This window comes from Numida meleagris, chromosome 3 (genome assembly GCF_002078875.1).
Source record: "Numida meleagris isolate 19003 breed g44 Domestic line chromosome 3, NumMel1.0, whole genome shotgun sequence".
In the NCBI taxonomy this organism is placed as follows: domain Eukaryota; kingdom Metazoa; phylum Chordata; class Aves; order Galliformes; family Numididae; genus Numida; species Numida meleagris.
Genome location: NC_034411.1, coordinates 13,395,079 through 13,420,575, shown reverse-complemented (window position 1 = coordinate 13,420,575; position 25,497 = coordinate 13,395,079). Strand labels below are relative to the sequence as shown.

The following is a 25,497-nucleotide window of genomic DNA, read 5'->3' as shown; positions in this document are numbered from 1 at the left end:
TGCTAAGGGAGGCGGCGGCGCGATGGCGGCGCGCGGCCGCGGCGGCACGCGGCGCTGAGGGGAGCGCGGTGCGGCAGCAGGTGAGGATTCCCGCCGCTACAATGCCCTCCCAGAAGGCTGCTTCGCTTCCCGCCGACTCCACCGGACGCCGGGTAGAATTTTCTATTCCCTCATCTTTGTTTCCCTTACTGTACAAATTTCTAACAAAACTTGACCCCGTCACCTTTAAGAGATACTGCAAACAAACACTAACTGTCGCTGTTAAAATGTTACGGTGGTTTTGATGGAAATTGTTGGTTCTTAATGCTTTGGAGCAGACTTTAAACCTGGTAGGAGATCTCGCTGGTAAGCACCTCACAGCCAGCAGGAAGCACACTGCACTGGGAGTGAACTCGGATGGGAGCATAACGCACTGCCCTGTGAGCAGAAAGGAGAATGCACAGTAAGCGAAGGTGTGCTGTGAATCCCGCATCGTGAGCAAGCAAAGGTTCTGGCAATGAAAGCAATGCCCAGTCGTGTAGTTGAAATGCTCACTGGACACGTGTACAGGAGCACGGCATGAATACAGCACGGCTTGTTGCTTTTCAGCCATACTCTGCAACGTCTAACAAACACATGCAGCACATCTGCAGCAACATGAACATCAGAGAGGGCAGGTGCTTTCTTGCAGCTTGCAATGCAGTAGCGTGTGAGGCACGCTTCAGTTTCAGACTTGATTTGCAGGTGTGTTATCCTGCCCATAAAATGGCATTCTGGGCAATGCTTGTTTTGTATACTTCAGACAGTTCCTGTGATGGTTGTGCAAGCTCTGGGTCTAGTGCTGTTACGAGACACAAGGATAATCCATAAAATAAATCCAAATTCATATGCACTGAATAGTATATCCATTTTTATCTTCATTGGATGTTACTAACAATTTTTTACCAACTGCAACAGTGCTCCTGTGCTCCTTAGCTCTGCTAACCTCTTTTCAGGGGGAACATAGTTTCTTCAGAGTTTGTAGCGCTGGGGGGGGGGGGGGGGGGAGAGAAAGGAAGAGATGCTAAGTGTTAATCCTAAACAAGCGCCTGAAAAAATGCTGTGTAAAATCCAGGCGTGTGCAGAAAGTGCTAAGAAATACTGGAAAAATACTCGAACAGAATGACTTGTCAGTTCTCCAGACAGCGTCACTAGATGAGTATTGATTTCCTTGGAGTGCTGCAGATTGGGTTGGCCGTGGGAGAATGCTCCTGTCCCCCCCAGACCAGTGAAGCAGGCTGCAGAAGAGCCCCGGAGCCCCTTGGGGTGCCATAGCCTTTGGAGTAAGGCACTCACCTGTCTGCTCCCAGCCAGCCACACTGGCCAGGGCTTAGGCAGAGCTGGGGCATTTCAGAACACATGGACCAGAGCTGCTGTTATGCACAGCCCTCCTTCAGGGGTGAAGCCTGGAGGTTGGGAAACAGTCTCCTGTTGTGCAGGATAACTAGAAGCAACTGGGTACTGTTTTGGTTGCTTAACAATGGCTACAATAAGATCAGCCTGGGCTCTCTGAGTGCTTGCAAATACTGTGGGAAGAAAGGATCGGTCCTGTTTTGAGAGTGAAACCAAGTTCTTTACTACAGCAGGGTAGTGGGGAATAGAGAAGAAGAGTATGAGAAAACTATGCTCCAACTGCACATTTTAAAAAACACTTCTCTTCCTGAATTCCAGAGGCAAAAGCAGCATAAGAGCCTTCCTGTTCCTGAAACAAATCTCTGCATTTATTCCCTTTCTCAGGGCATAAGCATAACATAGTAATGATTCAGGTGACAGATTTGAGTTATGTTGCTTAATGTTTTAATCATGTGAGATAATATTTTCTATATGATCAGAGTGAGGGTTGTACAAAATTACCAGAAACAAACAAACAAACAAAAAGCATTTTAAGCAATGTCACACTGAAACTAGAGAAAGCCACCTAGCTGAGGGAGCAGCTAACCTATTCTGGACAGATTACACTACAAAAAATGCCAGTGTATTTTAGTGCCCACTTCAATACTTTAGAAAGTTAGCCTCATCTATTAATAATGCCACTGAAATAAAATATGGCATAGACCTGGTCAAGACTGTTGCAATGACAATTTTTCTGGCAAAACATCCACATTTTACATTTTCTTCACAATGTGCTCCATAGACAAGAAAAGGCAGCTCCCAGCGCTGTACAGCCCTGCCTTCCCTTCTCCTCGTTCCTCTCCTGAAATCTCTCAAGAAATGAAAGCAGTAGTTACAGAAATAACAACTGACATGGTGCATCTAGTGGTACAAAAATTTCTGCTTTTACCCATTCCCAATGTGTTTAGCCTTAATTCATGCTATTTTTCTTGCAGTTTTCTCTCAGGCTTCCTTTCCAGAATGGGAGGTAGTGCCTCAGAAAGTCTGTTGAAATTACACATCCTTCTTCACCTCTCTTAAAACTCACCTCCTCAACCACACTCAACAGTAGCCAGGCAAGTTGCTAAATGGATCCATTTACAATCTCTGTTGCAAAAAAAAAAAAAAAAAAAAGTTCCCTAAAGAGACACAGCACTTCCACATTTTCTGTTGTATGTCCTGTAAGTGTCATTTTTGGAGCAGAAGTTGATCCAAGGTTTGCTGAAGCTGATAGGAAGCTTCCTATTCACTGAAGCAAGCTTCAGAAATGTTCCTGACCCTTGCTTGGCCCTCCATCCACAAGCACTGAGACTAGATACCAGAGGACAAAAAGCTTAAAAAAATAATCATAACCAAGGAAAATGTGAAGCTGGAATCCTGCACCACACTTTTCTCCAGAAGCATTTGTTGCATTACAGGGAGGAATCTTTTGCCATGTCAGTGTCCCTGTCTGCATCTTTTTTTTTCTGTGAGGAATTTACCACAGAGAAATTCATTTTATCCTCTTATGTCACAGCCCACAGAAAGTTTGTGCATCAGTTACCTAAAAAGGAAGGCATTCAGGTTCAGACAAAGTGATGCCAGTATCTATTTTGTGTTTTAGCAAAACTTGTAACTGGGTCTTCTGATTTTTTTATGTCCATTTGCAGCACTAAAATGCAAGATGATCAACCTCTCATTGGGATTCCAAGTAATTGTAGATTATAACAATTCCTTACAGTTTCTTAGCTTAATGTTCATGTTGAATTAGGCTTCTTTAGAACAGTTTGATGATGAGAAAAAGCAATTTGCAAGGTGCTGTGTTCATGTAGTCTCTATGTGTGTTGTGTATACTAAATGAGAGAAATTCACTTGAAACCCTGTGCTCTGCCAAGTTAAAGTAGATAAGTAGTTATTTCCATGCCTTGAACATAGTTTGATTCCTCTAATTTCTGGCATGTAAAAGTAGTCTCATCTCTGTGTTCCATGCAGAAATTATTGCCTTGGAAGAAGCCATATTTTCTCATTCCAGAATGTTACCGGTAGATAACAGACTTCGCAACTTACAGATCTACAAACTTCTCCAGTGTGTTCACCAGAAAGACAAGAAGCAAATAGAAAAGCTGGTCCAGAATGGATTCCCAAACCTCATCAATTTCACCGAGCCTACGGATGGGCTTAGTGCTCTTTCTTTGGCCTGCATTAAGAATGACATTGACATGTGCAGTTTCTTGCTACAGCGGGGAGCTCATCCAGACATTCAGGACAAAAAGGGATGCACTCCAGCAATGAAGGCAGCTGAGCTAGGCCACAACTTGGTTTTGGAGTTACTAGCAAAAACTAAAGCAGACATGACTATTGTTGATAATGAAGGGAAAGGTAAGTAAAAAGGAACCGCATTAGACCAGCCCTTGCTCTGTTATGTACTTGCTATATATATTATGTTAAATCTGCAGAGAGGAACCATGGCTGAGATTAATCCTTTAAGCTCAACGGAAGATACTGACCATAAGAGCTTTGGTAGAAATGAAAATTATTCTCCCTGAACAGTCTGGGCCCTTAAATCTTCCAGTGCATCCTCCCTGAACAGTCTGGGCCCTTAAATCTTCCAGTGCATCCTCCCGTGACCAGTCACATATTCAGTTCTGGTTTACTCCCTGAGTTCAAAAGCCCTAAACTAAAAATCCTTTTTTGCATTTATATACCCTAAGAGATGTTAATGGGTCTCGGTTGAAGGAGTTTGCCTGTTCAGTTGTGAAACTTACAGTGTAAGTAACCTTTCTTGCCATTTGACATTACACTATAATCACTGTTGTTTTTCTTTGCAGGTGTTTTGTTTTACTGCATTTTACCTACAAGACGCCACTATCACTGCACTCAAATTGCTCTGGATTACGGTGCAGATATTAACAACTGTACTACTGATGGGAAGCCTGTATTTCTACAAGCCTGTGAGCAAGCTCACAATATTAAAGAAATATGTCTGAATTTATTGGAAAGAGGAGCAAATCCCAATGCAAGAGACCCAGTATGAATATTTCAGTACCTAAGAATGCATGTACAGGAGTACAGAATAGCTACCAGATGACTGCAGTATATGACCATAAATCCTCACATTAAAATAACACAGCAGTGACAAGTGCACAACTCTGTGGGCGTGTCTATTCCCTTCTTTATCATCCTTTTTTTTTTTTTTTTCTTTTTGCAGGAGCAGAGATTTAAGTCTTCTGCTTGGATCAAGTATCTTGAGTTAGATTTTTGTAGATTAGAGTGCAAATATTTAAAAAAATAAAGAAGTATAACCGGGCCAACTCTTTAAAATTGAGGTTCATTGTACTTCAGTGGAGCAGTGCTTATCTGTATTTTGCCTGGCTATGTCCCAAACTTTTCTGGATTGAAGTAATGTTCACTAAAAATGTGACTCCAGCATGAAAAACCTGAAGAGGAATCGAAGTAGTAATGAGATATTAGAAACTCTTGTCTCTTTTCTATATATCTCAGTAATTTGTGTGTTTTCTTGCTAAATTGAACAATTACGTTAAGGACTGAACCCCTGTGCTATTGATCAAGCCATATAACTACAGAATCATTTAGGTTGGAAAAGACCTTCAGGATTATCAGGCTTCCCCTTAGAGCTACCCATGACTCTTGCTTTGGTCCTAGCGTTGCAGTAATACCTTCATAGTTTGTAGTCATACTAAACCATTTTATGTTAACAACATTTGGCCCACCACCTCGACTCTGCATACTTGCAATATGATGAGATACTTGCATTTTTGTTTTAATATGGTGGGCATACACCTGGTAACATAATAGGAATGGTTTGCTGGGCCCAGAGAAAGATATAGGGAAAAAGGCACAGTTCAGCGCAATGAAATCCACAGCTGACTGTCTGCTTCCTACCATTCTTTCCTCTTTGCCCCTCTGTATAGCAACAGGTAAGAGGTTCTAAGCAGTGCTGTGGGGTATTAAGTTAAAGGGGGCTATCCCTGATCTGAAAGGTGCTTTTTTCTTGGGACAGTCACCAAACCTAACAAAGTCAGCCAATATAAAGAAAATATGTACAAATAATCACAAACATACACTATTATCAAGGAAAAAAAAAAGACACAGTACTAATGTATTAGTACATGAACTTTTCCTCACAGACAGAATATCAGTGACATTTCCCAGCTGTTGTGTCTTCCCCGTAGCATTCCTCCAGCCAGTTTACTTATGCACTTTTGTGATAAAGCTAGTGTTTTCTGTTAAACTTATATACACGCAAGAAAACATACACACACACACACACACAGAGGAATTCCCTCAAACAAGGAATTGACTTTTGTGTAACTATTCAGGTGACTCTGGTTACTAATGTTCTTGAGTCACTGGAATTTGACTACTCTTAATTAGCAGCATTAAGATTAGATTCCCGTAGTTTGCTCACAAGCATCTTTGAAGTTGCTAGACTTGTCTCCTTTTTTCAGTAGTATCTAAAAAGTCTTTCAGTTTTATGCTACCTTGCAACAATCAGATCATATTATGTCAGAGGACATTTGCAACCTAAATTAGCATACAATACAAATTCTGAATTGTTTTATTGCTAAGGTTTTACTGTAACCTTTGCAGGTTACAGGTCGCACAGCCGTAATGGAAGCAGCAAGGGAAGGTGTTCTTGAGGTGGTGCGTGGTATACTTGAGAGAGGAGGTGATATTAACCTATTTGACAATGAGAGACACAATGCTGCACATTTTGCAGCCAAAGGAGGCTTCTTTGAGGTAACTTTCACAGTGTTAAACATTGCTGTTTGGGTTTTTAGTTTTGTTTTGTTTTTAGAGTCCAGTATCTCAGACGATCAAAGCATAATAATCAGTAGCCAAGAGTCTCAGAATTACAGAACCTTTTTTTGCCAAGGTACCTCTGAGTGTGTGCTGCTGTGGCTGTCTGGTGTGAACAGTTCATTTAGAGAACTTGTTTCCCTCAACACGTAGCACGTCACAGTTGTATAACATGGATGAGATCTTACCATTGTAAGAAAGGCAGATAGAAACAGCTGCGGGTAGGCAGCTTCTTCCCTACTGTCTCCCAAGTATTTCCTTTAAGGTACATAAAATTATGTAGTTTTAATTATGCATACTATGATTTTGCATATAGCATTACTGTAAGATAGTTGCCTTCAGCAGGCTGGCAGGAGCAAAGGTTGTTGTCCTTGATATCTACAAATGAATAGGGTTTCTATTTCCTGAGTAAAGCACACGCTATAGAGAACATAAACTTTTATGAGTGCATTGATTAGCTGGGCATGGCAGGGATATTTAATGTATAAACTGGGAGTATATGACACTGCATTTTATTTGTAAATCACTCTCACACTTCCCCCACCCTAAGAAACACAGATGACTTCTGTGTTGGTGATACTGTCTTCATTTTTCTAGATCTTGAGGATTATTTCAGCTTATAATGGAGACTTGGGTCTGATTGCCATGAATGGTAACACACCTCTTCATTATGCTGCGGAGGGAGGATTTGCAAATTGCTGCAAGTTTATAGGACAAAGAGGTACATTAAAAAGAAGTTACTTTACAACTGCATAGTTTATCTGTGCTTGAAGAAAGATTTCACTTGGGCATCTATGAAGGATTTAACTCTTCAGTATCATGTGGCAAATGTAATACTCATTAAGAAGTATCAAACATAAGCTAATATTATTTTTATCTAAGATGAGATAAAAAACATTTCTCAAATAAACCAGCAGAAACATCATGGATTTGTATAACTTGTATTGATACTTTCAACGGAAAATTTCTTTTTGCCTTGCTGATCAATTAAACAACCTGATCTCAGTGTAGTCACAAGGAAAACTCAGCACCCATGGATAAGCTGCAGTCATTTTCTAAATTAGCTGATCATATTATTTCAGGCTTTCTTTCAACAGGATCATGCAAAATCCTACGTTCTATTCTTGCGATCCTAACACTTAGCTTGTGGTCTGTCACTAGATTGCAAGGTTGGGATAAAGGACAGTGACTGACATTCTAATCTTAGTTTCTTCTTAAACTTGCTTGCTTCTTTAAGGAAAAAATGTAAAATTCTCACTGAGGTTCTGCCTTTTAATAGGTACTCAGTAACGGGCAGAGAAGTAGAGCATGGGTTGTCTGATGAATCTCCCTGTGGGAAACAGATACGGATGTGTGGTTAGCCTTCCAGCCTGGGGTCACTGATATAGTTCTATTTACTATTGCTATTTATAGTTAAGTCTGTAGAAAGTTTTAGACCTGTGCTAATTAGCTACATGCATATTATAAGTCTCTCATATTATTAGTCATCATTAATTCCACTACATTATCAATGGAAATGTGTTCATATTTTTAGGCTGTGATCCTACATGGACAAACTTGTTAGCTAAGACTCCAAGAGCTGTTGCCAAGGAAGGAGGCTTTAAAGCAGCAACAACGGAATTGCGTAAAATTGAAAAGAACTTTATGAATCAGTCCAAGCCTGGAGCTAAGGAGAACAACCCGCTCTGGGCACTGAGGCTATACGACTGGTCCTTAGAGCACCAGACTGCCCTCCTCCAGGCGTTTGAGGCTGTCGACCAAGGAGATGGAACTGTAGCCAAAGATGATTTCATATCAGTTATTCAGAAGCGGTGTGCCTTTGTGGACACTGAGCAAATACAAACTATTGCTGAACTGCACGAAAAATCTGATCCTGAAGGAATCAACACTGAAGAATTTTTTAAAGGCTTTAAGTACTTGCAGAAAAACTGTCTTATAACATCCTTTGGACCCAAAGGGAAGAAAGGAAAGAAAGGGAAGAAACGAAGAGGCAAAAAGAGCATTGCTGTCCCTATGCCAATTTGTGTTATTCCAAAGAGGGAATGCCTGCTTAGGGAAGATGGCTTCCCTGTATACATGATTGAGGCTGTTCAGAGCATTGCTGATAGATACCATGTTAACCAAGACCACCCATCCGCCCATCCCGTGCATGATGATCGTGCCTGGTACATAGATGAACCAAGGAAAATGTACATGAATATTAACTTCCTTGTCAGAGCAGGAGACATTCTATCTCTACAGAAAGCTTTTGAGGAGGGTGTCCCAGTAGACATAAAAGATAAGTATTACAAAACACCTTTGATGGCGGCATGCACAAGTGGGAATATGGATGTTGCGCAGTATCTCCTGGAAAAGGGGTAAGATAATTCTGGAGAATTTTTTAATTGCTATTTTGAGAGCAGAAATTTCCGGTAAATAGTTGGATGCTACAGACTACAGTTGTTTTTCACTTGCATAATGTTTAGCATAAAAATTAATTCTGTAAAATGCTGAGTTGCAGGGGTTTAGTCTATTGTTTTCTTACGTCTTGGTAATGAGGAAATAAAAACACTTAAGAAGTTACCCAGTTCTGATTTTTTTAGTGTCTGGACTATTGACATTTCAGTTAGAGGCAGAGTACCTACAAAACCAGTCTTGAACAGTGCATCTGGGCACAAACTGGAACACAGTAAGTACTGTACAAACATGAGGACAGACTTGTTTACAGTGAGGGTGATGGAGCACTGGAACAAGCTGCCCAGAGAGGTTGTGGAGTTTCCTTCTCTGGAGATATTAAAAAAAAACAGCCTGGAAATGCTCGTGTGTAATCTACTCTAGGGAACCTGCTGTAGCAGGGGAGTTGGACTAGGTGATCTACAGAGGTCTCTTAACAACCCTTATGATTCTGTGATCCTCAAAACTGAACTACCAAAATTAGATGAATGAGTTTTTGGAAATCTGACACAAGTAGGTTGTCTGAAATCATCAAGACACACCTAGGTGACCCGTGAAGGCAGTCCTGGACGTCCCTGTTCTACATGCCAGAGCCTTTGCATGCAAATGTTCTGAGAGGATGTGCCCTACGAAGAATCACTTTTCTCTGCAGCCTCAGCAGCTGAAGCAGTAGGATTTACACCAGAAGTGCATGTTGCTATTTAGCCTGTTTCCCACTTCAGAATTGCTTCAGCAATTTTGTAGCCTACAGATATACCTGGGAAAAATCTTAATAATAGCTTAAAAATTAAAGCAATTTAAGAGAAATTCAGTCATAACTGTGTAATAGTACAATCTCTCTTTTTTTGTGTGTGTGAGCAAAATGCTATAGTCTTACATTCTGATAAATGTTTAATTGAACATTTTTGAAAGACAATGATATTTATACTAGCTTTCTCCTCTGCCTATAGCTAGAATTTATTTTAATGTTCATCTCCAAGGATGAGTGGCTCTAGTCATCGCTCTAGTTCCTGTAAAGACTTAAAAGCACATGCAAATGTATGCACCTTGGTAATTACACTGACATTCCTGCAGCATGTAAATGTGTAATGCTGTATGTGTAAATGTGTATGCTTCCAAAGATAAAGATGCAAGAGTTATCAAGTTAATCTAGTAAATACATTTCCATTGCTTTCATCAAACTTCACTAGCACTGGAGTCACATCTCATCATATTCAGACCTAGAAAGGTAGTAATTTAGTTTAAAAAATGGTTTTACTTTTGAAATCTGAAATTGATACAATTTGGCATGGGAGTTTAAGTAGCTTTTACAACATGACCTTTTCAGTATGGCGTTACAAATAGAAAACAAAACATTTAAAAAATACTGAGGTTTAAACATAAATTGGTGGTATCTACTTTCTACCTTATTTCTGAAGGACTCAGAAATAAAGCAATTTCTGATCATGAGGAAATGCTGAAGAATTTTTATGTCAGTGCTGTGTCATTCCCATTGCCTTTGTTTCTGATGGAATGAAATTAGTGAAAGGGATTCGGGAACCTCAGAAGAGCAGTACAGGCATGGGGAATTAGTATAGAAAGTGGAATAATGGCAACTCTATTTTAATGAGAGATATGGAGGAAATAACAGCTGCATACAAATAGATCATAATAGCTAAGCAAGTGAGAGATAACTAAGGTAAGATCAGTAGGTCTGGAGAATTTACTGCTATAAGATCTCAGTAATGGCTGAATTCTGAAAAACATTAACATTCAAACAAGAAAAGATGAATATATGAGTCTATTCTTTTGATCTAGAGATAAATATTAACCATATATCAGAGAAGCAAAAAAGCTATCTGGGGAAGCAGACAGCTAGCTTCCTTCTCCCTCCTCCCATGTCTTTCAGGCTGACATCAGCTGTTTGTCCCTAAAGTAAACAAGACAGTGACAATTCAATTCAGGACCTCTAGGCAGTCCTGAACACAGCAGAAATAAATAATTGTATTCAAGTTTTTGGGGATTCCTCTCATGAGGTTTTGAGCCCTTCTGAACCCACACATGGCATATGTGGAAGACAGATCTAGGCACAAACAGTCTATGACCAAAGATATGGGGAAACCATATTTCTTGCCTTTTAACGCCACGAAGGGGCACTAGTGGCTTTTATTCCCCAATCCTCAGTTTTCCATACCCCTGTTTGAAAATCTCCAAAGGCTGCCAATCACTGAAAAGCAGATAACACTTTCACCAACGTTTCATCTGAAAGCAGCATATTGCAAATGTTACCCCAAAACTAGTCCTTGCACCCTCCAAAACATGCCACCACTGACCTGGAAGCAGAATGATCTAGTAGCTGGAAAGTTTTAAATCCTCAGATTTTCTGTGATAGATCTTCTCTAACTTATTTTTCAGTTGGACTGTAAGTAATTTTGCCATGTCTTTTAGAGCACCTGCTCTTGGCCCAGAAGCTTTCCGCCTTTGGCCATCCCTGGTAAAGCTGGAGCACAAGCAATATCAGCATTTTATGGAAGGACTAAATTTGAAAACTTATTTTTCTCTGTATTTGTGAGAATGCCCCTGTAGAGGACCCCATGTCAACTTAGAAAGGAACATGATCACTAGCCAGGACATGTTAACAATTAAGATTACTACAGCATGCTACATATCATATTCTAGAACAGTTTCAAAGTAGCAGTAGCAATGTGAAAATACTTATTTACATGAATATGTCATTCAGTGCGCAGTTAAGGTTGACTATACTTAGAGCTGTATCTGGCTTCATCTGCCACAACACCTCTTACTCTTTTGTAGGGCTGATGTGAACGCAACAGACAATTTCATGTGGACTCCCCTCCATCATGCTTGCTATAATGGACACCTAGATATTGCTGAACTGATGGTAAAGGCTGGAGGAGCAGTAGATGCACCTGCAGTAGGCAATGCAACACCGCTAATGAGAGCCATTGAGATCTGTAGATTGGATATAGTACATTTTTTAATCAATGCAGGTGCTGATGTCCAGACAACAAACAGTAATGGTAAGTATCAACATCTCCCCCAAAGGACTCCTTACTTAATGGTATACATGTTTTATAAGGAATAAAAACTGAATGGAATCCTAGAAAATAAAGTAACACAATTAACTGCATGATTAATAAGTACTACTCCTCCTCCCCTCCCCCGAAGACCGCGGCTGAAAACATCCCTGACAAAGCTGTTGCTCCTCACAAGCTATATTCAGAGTTAAGTGGCTTTAAGGAAAAAAAAAATCTGGCTAGGTATTAATACTGTTTGATGGGAAATTAGGTTTTGGTTTTGGCCAGTGTGTGTTCTGCCACTCATTTAAATTGATTATTATTTTGTATGCACAGGCAACCCCAGTTAAAATTTTTCTTGCTGCTTATGTTGTAAATACAACTCCATGAGAATAAAAGTGACTTAAGAGAAAAACAAATCTGAACTGATACTCAAGTGTTACCTCCTTGCAGCAGATCCTTCAATTAGTATTACCTTCTCCATTTTAAGAGTAATTTAAACTGTTAGCATCACATTTTAAGCCCTTGCTATAATGCAGGAAGCAACACTGCTATATGAGCCTTCCATTCCTAGAAGGTGACAACGCTGCTTATAAAAGTGCTGTGTATTCTACATTTCTGTTATCATATGAAATTCTCTTTATACATGTTGGTGGCGATTGGTTCATTCCTTGTGCCATGGGACTTTCCCTCAACTCCTTGCCAGCTGCAGAGCAACCACTGAAAGGGGCAGATATGTACAAAAATGTCTAAATTCCAACTTTTATAATGTGTTTGCCATCTCCGAGTGCTAAACGCTCTCAAAGATCAAAGTTACAACCTGAAAGACCAGTATATTAAGCTGCAAATGTCAAGACATTAAGAGGAAAGAAATCACATCCAAGAATTCCGGCAACGTCTTGTTTCAGGGCTCGTTTCTGCAAGGCCTTATTTCTGCAAGCAGCACTGATGACTGCCAGCCCTCACACCAACAGCAGGCAGGTTGCTGGCACACTGAATGACTGATAAAACAGATGCCTAATTAAATTATGCAGACTGTAGCGCCATTATCCAATTGCAATAACAAGTGCCAAGATATATTTTTATGGCTTATACTGGCGTTCATTTTTAAATACAGGAAAAAATGCTCTTGATATTGCTAAGGTATTTGCAGATGATAGAATAATTGATCTGCTTCAAAATAAGCTGGACAATTTACCAAAGATTACAGAGAAAAAAGGAGCAGAAAAAGGAAAGGCTGCGAAGTCAAAGATGCCTTCTACACCGACACCTGGAGAAGTACAAGCTGTGAAAAAAGAGGTATGAGAAATGGTCCTTAAGAACTGATTTGTTAATAGTTATTAGTGTGCTTACTTCTTTCATTTATGTGCTATCCAAGTCTCTGTAAAGCAGGCAGCTTTGTTGGAGCATTTTCAGAAACCAGCACATATTCTCGCCAGGTCTTTTTCATCAGTCAAAACTGTGACTTCGTAATTTATATGAATTTTATGCCTTCCCTAATTTCTCTTAAGAATTCTGTCCTTTGCCACTGATGGGGCACGTAGTGTTTCCTCTTCTATCCAATCTCCTGAAGAACCATGATGTTGCAAATACTGAATCATTGGCAACCATAATTACTCAAAAGAAGCATGTGCTTCTCCATGGGATAAGATAGGATTGGCCCTTCTAGTCACCAGAAGAGTCTTTTTCCTCTGCTAACTGAACAAGCTGAAGTGATATCAGGCTTGTTGACTTCTGATTCCCCAGTTTGGCTACTATCCTTCCTCTTCCACTGCTGAGCTGAGTCCTAATTTTTTTTTATATCCACGCTGATTTGTTTGGTTGTTGTACTTCTGAATGCATTTTCTGCACCCTCCTGGAGCACCTTGCTGTTTCGGAACTATCCATGCTGACATCAGCCTCAGTGATCACATTCTGGTTATTTTACGGTGGATGAGGTCATTCTAACTTAGCAGTGCTACTTGCTAATGAGACCTGGGATGCTATTTAGAGACAAAATGCAATTGTATCTGTGTTGCTGGAAGTCTTCATCAGTTCCATCCTGGATGTTGGAGCAAATTCGTCACAGTAGCCAAGTGCTTATTTATGCCCTCTGAAGATGTTTTGAATTTCTGAGAGATAGCATGAGACTTTGATAGAAGGGAGGATGACAACCTTAGGTGCTTAGTTATTCATCACGCAGAACAGGATCAGAACGCCAGCAATACAAGGCAATTGTCTAGGGAGTTTTAAAAGGCAGCTGATGCTTTCAAGTCCAGAAAGGAGAGTCATCTCCTCCTTTCTGAAGGGCTACCCTCACAAATTTGATATTAAAAAGAAAAAAACAACTTTATGAAAAACAAATGATACTGAGTAGATTCACAAAATACACACACTCTCTCCATGAATGGATGGTAAAACAAGTAACAGAAAATGTAGGATGTATGCTTTTCTTCCAGTTGTCACATATTTAACTGATTAACCTCTTCTCTTCCAGCCATCACATGCATCTCTGCCACCTGTAGAAAAATCCCATCCTGAGAAACCAGCACATTCCCTTAAGGACAGCGTTGTTTATCTGAACTCTCTGATAAGCAGTGGTGCTATTAAGAAAGATGACATTGCATTCAAACCCAGAAAAGTATGTACAGTAGCAAACCATAAGTACAGTTTTACATCAAAGGTAGATTAATCACATTCTTTGGAAGTCAGTATGTAGAGTTTTGTTACTGCTAATTACTTGAAACTGGACCAATCATACCAGCAAAGGGACTGACCCAGCGTCAAAATGCAGTAGCAATGCAAACAGCATTTCTTGTAACTTTCTGCTTGGAGCCAGTGCTGCATATTCCAGTCATGTCTTCAGAAGCTGACCCCTCTCATTATACATTTCTGAATAGATTATTAGAAATCTTGACACTTCAACAAAATCCAAAGAAAAAAAAAAGAGAAGAGGTTTACACTTTTAGTGAAGATGCTATATGTGTGGGGGGAGGGGGGGTCACAGCTGATTCCAGTAGGTTTGTTCTAGATTTTGTTTGCTCTCTCCTTCTCCTTTAGTTACTGAAATACAGCCCACTAAGTATTTACACCCTAGAGTTAAAATACCAAAAGCATAGTTTTTGCATTAGGACTATTTCATACAAATAAGTGAGAAAAGGAAATGGTGGATCAAAATATAAATATATATTTTCTTTTTAATGAAAAGAATACCATTAATGACCAAAAAGTTGTTTGTTTTTTTTTTTTGTTTCATGTTTATTTACCATCTCCCTAACTCCAACTTGTGCTATTTTCTGCAGTGGTCTTGGGAATAAGACTACATTGCCAGTGACTCTATGGTTAATTACTGCTTTCTGCTCTGAGAACCTTGGGCCTGAGTCAGTCATTCCGAAATAGCTTTGGGCCATCTTTCCTCCCTTCTTATTTGCCCTGAGCCAAACCCTCAGCATATTTCAGATGAGAAGTGATAAGAAAGCACTCTGCTTAGATATATAAATTGTTGTGGTATCTGCAAGAATTCTGCACTAGTTTTCATCCTAAGACACAGAAGAAAACAAGTGCTACAGCACGGCTCTGTTTGGCTAATAGTACTTTTTTTTTTTTTTTTAAATGCTTCAGTCACAGAAGTCATGCCTAGGTTAACTACAAATACTCTTATTTTCTAGATTTGGACCCCTGATGCTGCAACAAAGGAGCTAGTAAGAAAGCAAGAATTGCTCTGGGAGCGCTCTACTCTTGGTGGAGACTTAGAAAACTTTGAGAGTCCCTTTAAGAGGAATGTTCCAGAATAAGCACATCAGCTGAAAGAAGCTACTTCAACACATGCTTGAGGGGAAAAAGATCAGAGGGCTCCTCCACTGTAAGAAAGGGATCAGGTGGTACTTAGTAAATTTATCACAGTTACAGTAAAAAAAAATATATAGCAAGTGTTTCCTCTATACATGATGTTGCTTACACAGCAATCTTTTGTTAAGAATTTAGCATTGGAAAAGATTTAACCTCGTGATTGTAAACATCTGAGCTGGCTCAGTGTACTTTATGGAATGGCCACTGCTGTGAAACATACACCTTTTTTCTTTGTAAAGACATAGTTTTACCAGGTTGTTTTTCATCCCAAGATAAAAATCCTTCATAGAAGATATAGTTGTTACTACTACTGCTGAGCATATTGCTTTCATGTTCTACCTTGTAGACTTGCAAGAGTGCACAAACCTTCTACCTTGCTCACTGAAGATGTATTCCCCAGCTGCACTGTTGCAAAGCTGTTATCAGTAAGTTTGGAACTGGCCTGAACTTTGAAAAACATTCAGAAATTTTGTGAATGTAAGTTCTTGTACTAAGAGCTACATCCGTAACTAATTCACATCAGTGCCTGCCTTCTCAAACAAATGAAGCCAACAGATGATGTCCTGCCATTAAAACAAGCTATATGTGGAGGGAAAAATTGGTGTCTTAGAAACAAGCTGACCAGGCTACTGTAATTTAGTATGAAGAAGAGGTACTGAAAGTTCATTATAGGAAGCATATAATATCAAGATTTATATCTTAGGACCAGGATGAATCTGCTGAGGGATGCAGCATTTCCTGAGTACATCTGCAAAATAGTTAAGAGCACAGAAGCAAACTTGATTTGATGCTTCAAAAAGGCAACAGCAGATGATAAGCCTTGAGTAGGCAGAGGCTGAAAACACTGGGAATGTTTAGCTTATAGAGCAAAGAAGCAGGAGTGAATGCCATGAAAAATATTGAAAGAAGCAAAGAATGTGAAGAAGTAAAACCCATCTATCCTTTTGTAGAGTACAAGAACATTCAGAATATTGAAAAATGCGAAAGATGGGAGAGTAGCACATTAAATAAGACTGTACAATGTGTAAATATCCTGTGGAACCCTCTGCCCAATTATCCTTTGAAGCTTAAAAAAAATATTTACATAGCTTGTGAGAAGAGTCTAGTTAAATAATGCATAAGGGATAAAATCCCTTGTGTTTCAGGACCTCAGTTAATAATGCAGAAAGTTTCCTAGCAATGCAGTTCACTCCATGATCATACAGTGCAGTGGTATTTGTGTCCCTTAAGAAAGAAAGACAATGACACGGGCAAATAAGATCAGCATTAAAAAAAAGAATACTATCAAACCAGATGCTGACACACCTCAAAAAGCCACCTGGGTCCAGAACACAGCTAATTTAGGAAATTTCTATTCCACTTATTTTTAAACTGCAAGTCTTAAAGTCTGGAGTCTGAGCTTCAAAATAAGTTATTTCCTTGTGATTTGTCATTACTTGCAATAAAGACCAATTTTTGCCATTGTTGACATGCATGTAATACAGCATTTCCATGCCTCAATTTGCCTAGGTATGAGGAGAGAAATGCATTTGTTAGAACTTTCTGGGGAAAGACTGTACTATGTCCTTGAAGACACCACTGCTCATGTGACATCACATGCCGCAAATCCTTTTGAACTCCAGCTGCACATCCAACTGTTAAAAATTAGTAGATACCCAAGACAAATACAAAGTAAGTAGATGGGTCTAGTGAGGTACTAGTCGTATTTTTGAATATCACTACTGAATGTATCATTCAGATAAACACTGTTGTGTATGATTGATTTATGACAAGTTGCTTACTTTGAAAAAATATCCCTATATGTGTAGCATTTTAATAGTCCAATATAAAGGAAAAACCTTAAAGGCAAGTGAGATACCATTTCAACACATCAGCTGTCTTGGAATTCTTAACATCAACTTATCTTTGCCTGTCAGCACAAAACTTCTACTTGGCTGCAGATGGTTGTGAATAAAAACAACAGTGAGTGCTGGGCCTAGAAGGCAGTGCAGAGCAGAATGCTCATAAACAGTGATGAATAAAATTGCATCTTTAAAGAAGGAGAGATGTGAGGTCAGTTCACTAAACAATAGCCATCAAAATAAATCGAGAAGGACAATCAAACTCCTAGCTTGTTTTATAAGGTAGTACTGCTTTTGGCAGAGATTAATCAGAAGACTTCCTCGCCCTTAAGATACACCTGCTCAGCACTCCTCCACACATATACTACAGAGGCACTCCTCACCTCGCTTGTGTTTGTTAAGGTAATTGTAAGCATTAAGGTAGTTGGAAGAGAAGTTAAAGGGAACAAGCTGACCTAGCCAGCAGAAGGTGTCATCTGCATCAGCTGAAATAATGACGTAGAATTAAGCTTTCTGGTGAGCAGTCTCTGAAAGGGCTATTGGAAGGAAAAATCACTGAGAAGGGGCCATTTTCAGCTCACACAAGAAATTCTTATAAGCCTCATCCTTGTGCCTTTTCATCCCAGCCAGGAGCTGCAAACTCTCAGTCTTCACATATTGTCCCACAGAAAGAAAGGGAGGAAGAGCTGTGCCTTCCCTGTTCACAGCATAATGTAGAACAAAATACTACTTCTCTTTTGGCCTGCATTATTGTTCTACAAAGCAGGCTGCCACTTAATCTCTCACAAGTATTTGTGTACACGCTGACTGGAGTGGATAGGATGGCTCTAGCTTGAAGGAGCAATTCTAGGGACTCCCCCTGTCATAGTACAGCAACAGCCCACGCAAACAGCACAGAGATGGCTGGTGATGCACATCCTTTGCCTGCAAGTACACTTTGCCATCAAGATAACCAGGCCCAGGAAGTAAAGCAGTCCTAGACAGACCTCTACACAATGAACTGGGGCAGTCAGTGTTCATCAACTCATTTTTCTCCTGAGCATAATACAGTGTTTCATCAGGTATTTTCAATTTAAAAAAAATACTGGAATTTTTTGGAAGGAAAAGCAACAAGATAGGCACACACACACACACACAAAAGCAGACATTCACATGCATTCACCCATCTTCTGTGTCCAATGCTGTATTTCCCAGAAGGAGATCAGCCCTGTTAGAAGATATCCATCCCAGGATGTAGTGAACCCACATGTTCCGGCAGACCTTGGCTTGCTGCTTGCACCTCACAATCTGGAGCAGACTCATTAGTGTCCCCTTGGACTACCAAGGTGAACTACTTACATGCTAAAGACCAATTATAAGCTAAACATTTAAAGGAACAGGAATTCATGCAAAAAAAAAATCTTAATGAACTGGATACAAAACATCCCATTGCCTTTACACACTGACAGCAAGGCACACATGTAAATCAATATGGGATACAGTAAGAACAAGCTGTGCTTATTTTGTCTTCAGGTGCTATGCTTTTAGTAAATTTAAGAAACCGTGTGAACAAAAGATGTTCATAGGTAAAGTGACTTGTCCATTTATTTTGAAAGTGTTCATATATTAGGAATCCAAAAATCTGCACTGCTGGAAACAAGCATCCCAGTTAAAGCAGAATATATCAGTATAACTATCCCATAGGGTTCCTACTGCTTGTCTTGGCCACAGCACTCTGGGACCAGCTTTCTGACAGAGCCCAGTGGGCAGTGATGGAAGAGGTGAGAGGCGTATCACCACGTGCAGTGCAAGGTTAGCTACCACTGCATGCAGGTGTGGAGACAGTTCACGTTGTGCAAGAGAAGAAACATCTACCACAATCTGCACAGGAAGGAGTTCTAATTCAGCAATTATACATCTGTTAATGAGGGCTTGAAATCATTGTAAGTCACAGAGGGCTTCCCTGCCCAAAGCACTTGTTTGTCTTATGCCACTTCCTAGCAACTGGACCTACCAGAGCTAGAGCTGCCTACTGCTCCTCCCATGGTATTAGGCAGCAGCTTTTCTTTATCTAGGAAGCACTCCCAAACATACCAGAGGAACATGACATAGAAATCCAAGTCAGGAATTTCTACTCCTACCTCCAATCGCTTTCTTCAGCCGGTTTGGGTAGGGTTTTTTTTTTTTCCTCCAGCTGTTGTGGAGCTCAATGTTAAAACAAACATTAAAAGGCCTAAAATAAAGAGCATATCAACTGGGCAGCCACAGCGCTGTCTGCTGCTGGTACCAAACAGTAACTGGAGTCACAATTTACATACCTGAGCCTACTCTGTATTTGTTTCCAGGAGGAAGAGGCAGTGACATTTTTCACTGTGTAAAACAAACACAGAAATGCCATGTGGCATTTTCAGAGAACTAAACACAATAAGCCCTTAACACCAACATGACTGGGTGTTAGATGTCAGAACACCATTAAAGAATTCCAGTGTTCAGAGAACATTTTTGCATGAATAGTCACCTGATTCAAGTACCCTAAGGCCAAAAGCCAGTGGCTGTGTTCTCTGGCATCTCTTCTGTGCTACTGTAACCTCTCTGAACCAGTCACAGGGCAACAGCAGAAAAGCTTGGACTCCGGTTTGTTTTGAAACTGGTCAAGAGCTTTGAGATGGAAAGGTGACAGCAGAATGGTTGAGACAGAGCAAAGCTCTCAGATTTCCAACAGAAGTCAGACACTAAACATCAGTGTGCTTTTGGCAAAATAAGACCAAACAAAAACAACTCCCAACTATACTTGCATCTTAAGTCACACAGAAAGTCATTGAAAGCTCTATGTCATGAATGCAGCATGTGTGCATATCAAGCAAAATGGGATAACTGTTGGGAAGGTATTGAGCAAGAAGCAGATGCACACATTGAAGCATACTGGCCACATTTCTGTCAGTCTGACCTTACAAGGAGAGTAGAAAAGAAACCAAGTTTAGCAAGAGCCATGTATTTCGCAATAGTCTGAACATGAGTTTTATTAGTGCTTTAGCCCTACCACCCCAAGATGACCATGTCTACCTAAGGAAACAAATTTCAGAAGTTTGATTCAGTCTAGAGCTAGGTAAGTTGTATGACTTGGGACATTTCAGCACAGGTGTAAAGTTTCCATGAACACTGTAGAGTGTAGAGTGGTCAAACAGGCTCAAGAATATCTTTTTGGTCCTCAAACTTAGGAGCTGCATGAAAGAGGAAGCCTGGAAACACACATTTTGTTCTGACACAGCCTACATAGGGAGACACCTCATTCTGGACACACTGGCAAACAGCAAATTCAAATTAGATTCTGCAAAAATACAAGTATGGATTGGGAGTTTGATCCTTATTTTCCACTCCTGATTTTTTTTTTTTTTTAAACAGAAGTATTGGCTTTTGTTTCATGGTCTCTGCAAGACATTTTTTTCTTTAGCCAAAATGATCAATGACACCAAGCATCAAAATTTACACCACATGAAAGCTGAAACCTGGAACCAGTCACCCAGCCATGGGCAGGGCTGCTCCCCACCAGCTCAGGCTGCACAGGGCCCATCCAACCCGGCTTCAATCACTTCCAGGGATGGGGCACCCACAGCTCTGGACAGCAGTGCCAGGGCCTCACTGCCCTCTGAGTACATAATTTCTGTGTAACAGCTAACCTAAATCTTCCCTCTTTTAAAGCCATTCTCTCTTGTCCTATCACTATTGGACCACACAAAAAGTTGCTGCCCCCCGCTTATAGGCTCCCTTCAAGTACTGGATGGCTGCAATGAGACCTCCCCAGAGCCTTCTCCAGACTGAAGAAGCCCAGCTCCCTCAGCCTGTCTTCAGAGGAGAGGTGCTTCAGCCCTCTGATCATCTTCATGGCTTCCTCTGGACCCACACAACAGCTCTATGTCATTCTTGCACTGGAGGCCCCAGGCCTGGCTACAGCACTCCAGGTGGGGCCTCACAAGGGCAGAGCAGAGGGATGCAATTACTTCCCTCACCCTGCTGGCCCTTTTTGATGCAGCCCAGAACACCAACTGCACTCTTACAAGTTGTGGGGGCCAAATAGTGCCCTCTGTCTTTATCCAGCTTGCTGCTCAGCCTGCGGCACCCAGATCTAATAAAGTGAGAGCACATTCAATTTTGCTGTCCAGGAATGACTTTTCTCTCCAGCTGTTCATCTCAGTTTTCCCTTGTGAGAACATAAGCAACATACACCATTGCTCCATAAGTCACTTGAAAGTCACCCAAGCTTCCTCAGTAGGCAGTGCAATTAACAGTAAGCCTCAGGAAACCTAGATATGGACCAAGACACAAATCAGATCATTTGCATCTAGTTCACAAAGCTAAGCTATAGGTTTTCCCATTTGGTGAACAATATCACACTGATTGAAAGGCAGATATCAGAAGAACAAGCAGAGGGGTTCAGCTGGAGTTGAAAAAAAAAAAAGTCATCTTTCATGGTGGTCATACTCAAGCATGGCAATGAGTATGTGTTCAGATTCCCCCTTTGCACACCAGAAGGGGAGTAGGAGAGCGCTGCCTAAAGCAGCAACAGCAGCAAGTTCTTAGAGATGCAAAAAACAAATATCACAAGGGGAGCCCAAGAGATGAAGCTGCAGAGCTTAGAACTGGCATCCGCAGAAGGAAGATTATTGAATGATGAGCAGAGAGGGGAGCAAAAGACTCAGTGCTAGTAGACTGATCACAGAAAAGCTGAGTGGTGGCTTCATGGGCAGTTTTAAAGGGTACCAAGTGCTAGAGATAGACCTTGGGAGCAGAGAGTAAAGCACCACACTCCAAGTGAGGGATTCTTCTAGAAAGTTCAATCAGCTGTGTAAGAAAGTATTGAGAAGAAGGAAACTTTCAGGTGGGAGTTCAAACAGATTGAATAAGTGTCTTGATATACGCAGCACAAGCGAGAAATTGAAGGGGAAAACCAGTGCAGAAAAATTAAGCAGACAGAGGGCAGCAACACTTAAAGGAAAACTCTGCACATCTGTGCAACTTAAGGCTAGATGCTTTGTACAACAGTTTTGGTTCATACTCAGGCTGTAATGTAGCCTTAGTCACTGTGCAATTCACATTTAATGTTCAAGACACTTCTGAATCTTCAAGGACTATTTCAAACCCACAGGCCAGCTACCACTAAAGTAAGAGCTTCACTTGCCATTCCATTGCACTACATAGGGCTGGGTACTGGTGTTGTAGATACCATAGGCACACATTTGCATGAGAAAAAACACAATACTTTAACATCAGAGATTTTCAGAGGTTCTTATTTACTTGGGAAGACTCAGTGATCAGTAACAGCTCCAAAACTTATCCAGTACTATAGGAGATGATAACAATTGTGCACCAGCACATATGCGATAGATGAGACCTCAGCAGATTATGAACTTCTTCAAGCCTAGCTTGAAGTTTTGTGACACCTAACAGCATATATGCTTCCCTTCCCACACATGGAGGTAGCTGGCTTCATGCACTTCTAACTCTCCTTTTCATCTACAGTCCCCCCCCACCCAGATGCACACATTTCCACACCTACTGCTAAAATACAAGCATGCACAGTATGTCTGTCCCTTTGTGTAGTTCCTCTTCCCCGAGACTCGTCTAAGCCACACCATAGTTTTGCCAGCTTCCCTCTGCCATTACTGTTAAGAATCTAAGTCTGTCATTGTGTTGCCCAAGCAAACAGTATAAACCATCACTTTGGGATGGTGATATTAGCATAGAATCTGTAATGGCCATAAAACAAGATACATTTGACAAGAAGGCCTCTCACCTGGTCCTCAGGTTATTTTACAGGTTTCTTACATCCAACACAAGTAATTTTTACTATTTACCCTATGTGCCATTAAATACATATTTATGAATCAAAATGTATGCAAATGGTTTTCATCCTGCTTCTCATTTTTAATACATTTACTATTCACAGTTGTTTTGGGGAAAGCAAATAACAACAAAAATATTGTTCCAGTCACAGCAATCTATTCTCTTACGCTAATAAAGAACAGGCAGTACAAAAAGTTGAATTCTTGAGCTGGTGTAAACACAGAAGAAATAATAAATACGGTTATGGCTTAAGACATTTGAATGGCTCTTGAATAGCCCACATTATGAATTGTTTGAGTTTGAACTCCAGGAAATTTAATTTAGCCTTACTATTGCTACAAGTCCCTTGCCATAGCTCTGGGGAACGTCTTATTTGTAATAACAGAACAGGGAAGAGTTTTAAGAAAAAGAACTGAATAGGCTTCGAAGGGCTGGAGAAGGGTTTTCCTTATCTCCAAGCAAGGGCTCCCCTTGTATTCTCTCAATATGAACTCAGCAGAGACAGGGCTTAGTCATGATGCACTGCCATTATAAGCCTTAGAGACCCTTTAGAAATATAAGAAGAACCAAGAAATGTGAAATACTAGAAAAAGCAATGCAATCTTACTGGAAGGGTGGGTGACGAAGCTGTCTCTCCTATGACCACCAGCGCTTGTACAACCTGACAGCTCTTGCCCTGTAGCACAAGGCTTCCAAGGAAATCAGACATGATGGTGCTGCTCCACCTGCCCAACTACTGCAGCCTCAGACACGTTGCTTACAGCAGAAATGGAGCTCAGGTGCCCCAAAAGGAAGAGACAGAAGAGCTGTAGAAAAATGAGCAACAAATTATGAGAATAGAAACCTGGTGATTTTGTATAATAAGATCCTTCTAGGCAACTGAAAGAGGCAGAAACCCAGTGCACTACAAGGAACTGCTGGTGAGCTGTGCAATCTCTACAGAAAGAGGACCAGAAACACATAAATCAAAAGCAACTTCAGATTGCCCATTAATTCTGAATGCTTCTGCCAGCAGTTACTATCTGATGGGAAAGAATGAGCTGACATCCACTTCAGAAAAAAGAAAGAGATCAAATACACCCATTACTAAAAGAAATAAATAAGAAAGCACTTTATGGTCACTTTTACCCAACCCCTCCTCTTAATCCTCATTTCACAATACCTTAATCCACCCAGAAACACTGCTTCACCATCCCCCAACCCAATGCTGCTTAACCTTCACTCCATCCACCTCCTCCTACCCCCAGCTGAGGGCACCTCATTTATGGAGGTGCTCAGCCCTCCTCTCCCAGCTGCCTCTGACTGGGCTGGGTAATTGCAAACCACTGTGCTCTTCTCCTACCAGCCTGAGAGTTTCATGGTTTCTTGAAGTCACTCTATGCCCCTGAAGGCCATGCTGGTTAAAGAGCTCTTAGGTTCTCAGTTAACAAGGAATACCCACCTTTGCCTGTCAAGTCTCTTTCTGTATACTGAAAGGCATCAGCAGCTTTTGAAATGCTGCTTTGCATATATATATATGTATTTTAAACAAAGGAGTTGAGGCCAGGCTGAAAACCTCGTGTGGTTTGCTTTCTGTGAGCAGCTGGGGGAGGGAACTTTTCCAGAATACAAAACAACATTCAGCAAAAATGAATTCCAGAGATGTGTGTTGCTTTGTTTACAGGAACTAATTTTAAAATGAGTCTAGAGCATTCACAGTGAGGCCTGCTTAGGGAGCACTGGGAAAATGGTGGAATATTTTCTTCCTGATAACATTTTTATGAAACTTGTCATCAAAACCTTTAAAAGTGACCATTTCCTTTGAGCTCCAGAAAGGTAATTTTTTTAATTAAAAAAAGGAAAAAAAAAAAAAAAAAGAAAGGAAATNAAAGGAAATGTCATCTGCAAAGTTTCCTTTTAACAGAATTTCCACTAATAGTATTCACCAAAAAAAAAAAAAAATAAAATAAAAAAAAAAATCTGCAGTGTTTGGCTAGTTGCATTTACTTGACTCTGTTTGCATGCTCATCCAGTCAGGGAAGACAAACAATTGCTTGTGACATGTCTGACCCATCACCATGGAATGCCTGGATTGCAGGACTGAATGCCCTGGGTGCTGCCAGGTAGTGTTTGCAGTGCTCCTGGCTGCTTGGGAGAGGTTTGTGTGCAATGCTGCACTGATGGGCATTATTGGTTGTGTTACTGGTGCAAGTTCAGCAATTTTGGTGCATGACCACACAGCTTGTACATGCTCGAGGAGATGTAAAGCAAGATTCTTAGATTTAAAGATACAAGATACTTAGATTTAAAAATCTACCCAAAATCTAAGATGCCAATGACCATCATTCAACCCTGTGCTACAGTCCTTCCTGTCTTGAAGGGAGCTTTAC

At 40.6% G+C, this 25,497-nt stretch overlaps 1 protein-coding gene and 1 long non-coding RNA gene across 8 annotated transcripts; one reads left to right on the top strand and one right to left on the bottom strand.

Moving 5' to 3' along the window:
• ANKEF1 (ankyrin repeat and EF-hand domain containing 1) lies at positions 6-17,506 on the top strand. 7 transcript variants are annotated; one of them, XM_021390077.1, is made up of 11 exons: positions 6-152; positions 2,346-2,465; positions 3,361-3,747; positions 4,197-4,396; positions 5,980-6,129; positions 6,787-6,910; positions 7,724-8,546; positions 11,416-11,642; positions 12,757-12,938; positions 14,116-14,259; positions 15,287-16,946. In XM_021390077.1, exons 3-11 carry the CDS (start codon positions 3,402-3,404, stop codon positions 15,410-15,412), a joined length of 2,322 nt encoding a protein of 773 aa, XP_021245752.1. In that variant the 5' UTR covers positions 6-152; positions 2,346-2,465; positions 3,361-3,401; the 3' UTR covers positions 15,413-16,946. The 7 variants fall into 7 exon arrangements, with proteins under 7 accessions (XP_021245752.1, XP_021245753.1, XP_021245754.1 ...); XM_021390079.1 differs by having other exon boundaries at positions 17-80; XM_021390082.1 differs by lacking the exon at positions 2,346-2,465 and adding an exon at positions 318-452 and having other exon boundaries at positions 19-152.
• Positions 13,433-24,369, bottom strand: LOC110395543. Its single transcript, XR_002436446.1, has 3 exons — positions 24,291-24,369; positions 23,736-23,934; positions 13,433-14,137 (listed from the first exon to the last, which is right to left on the bottom strand). It is a non-coding gene; the product is annotated as an uncharacterized LOC110395543 (long non-coding RNA).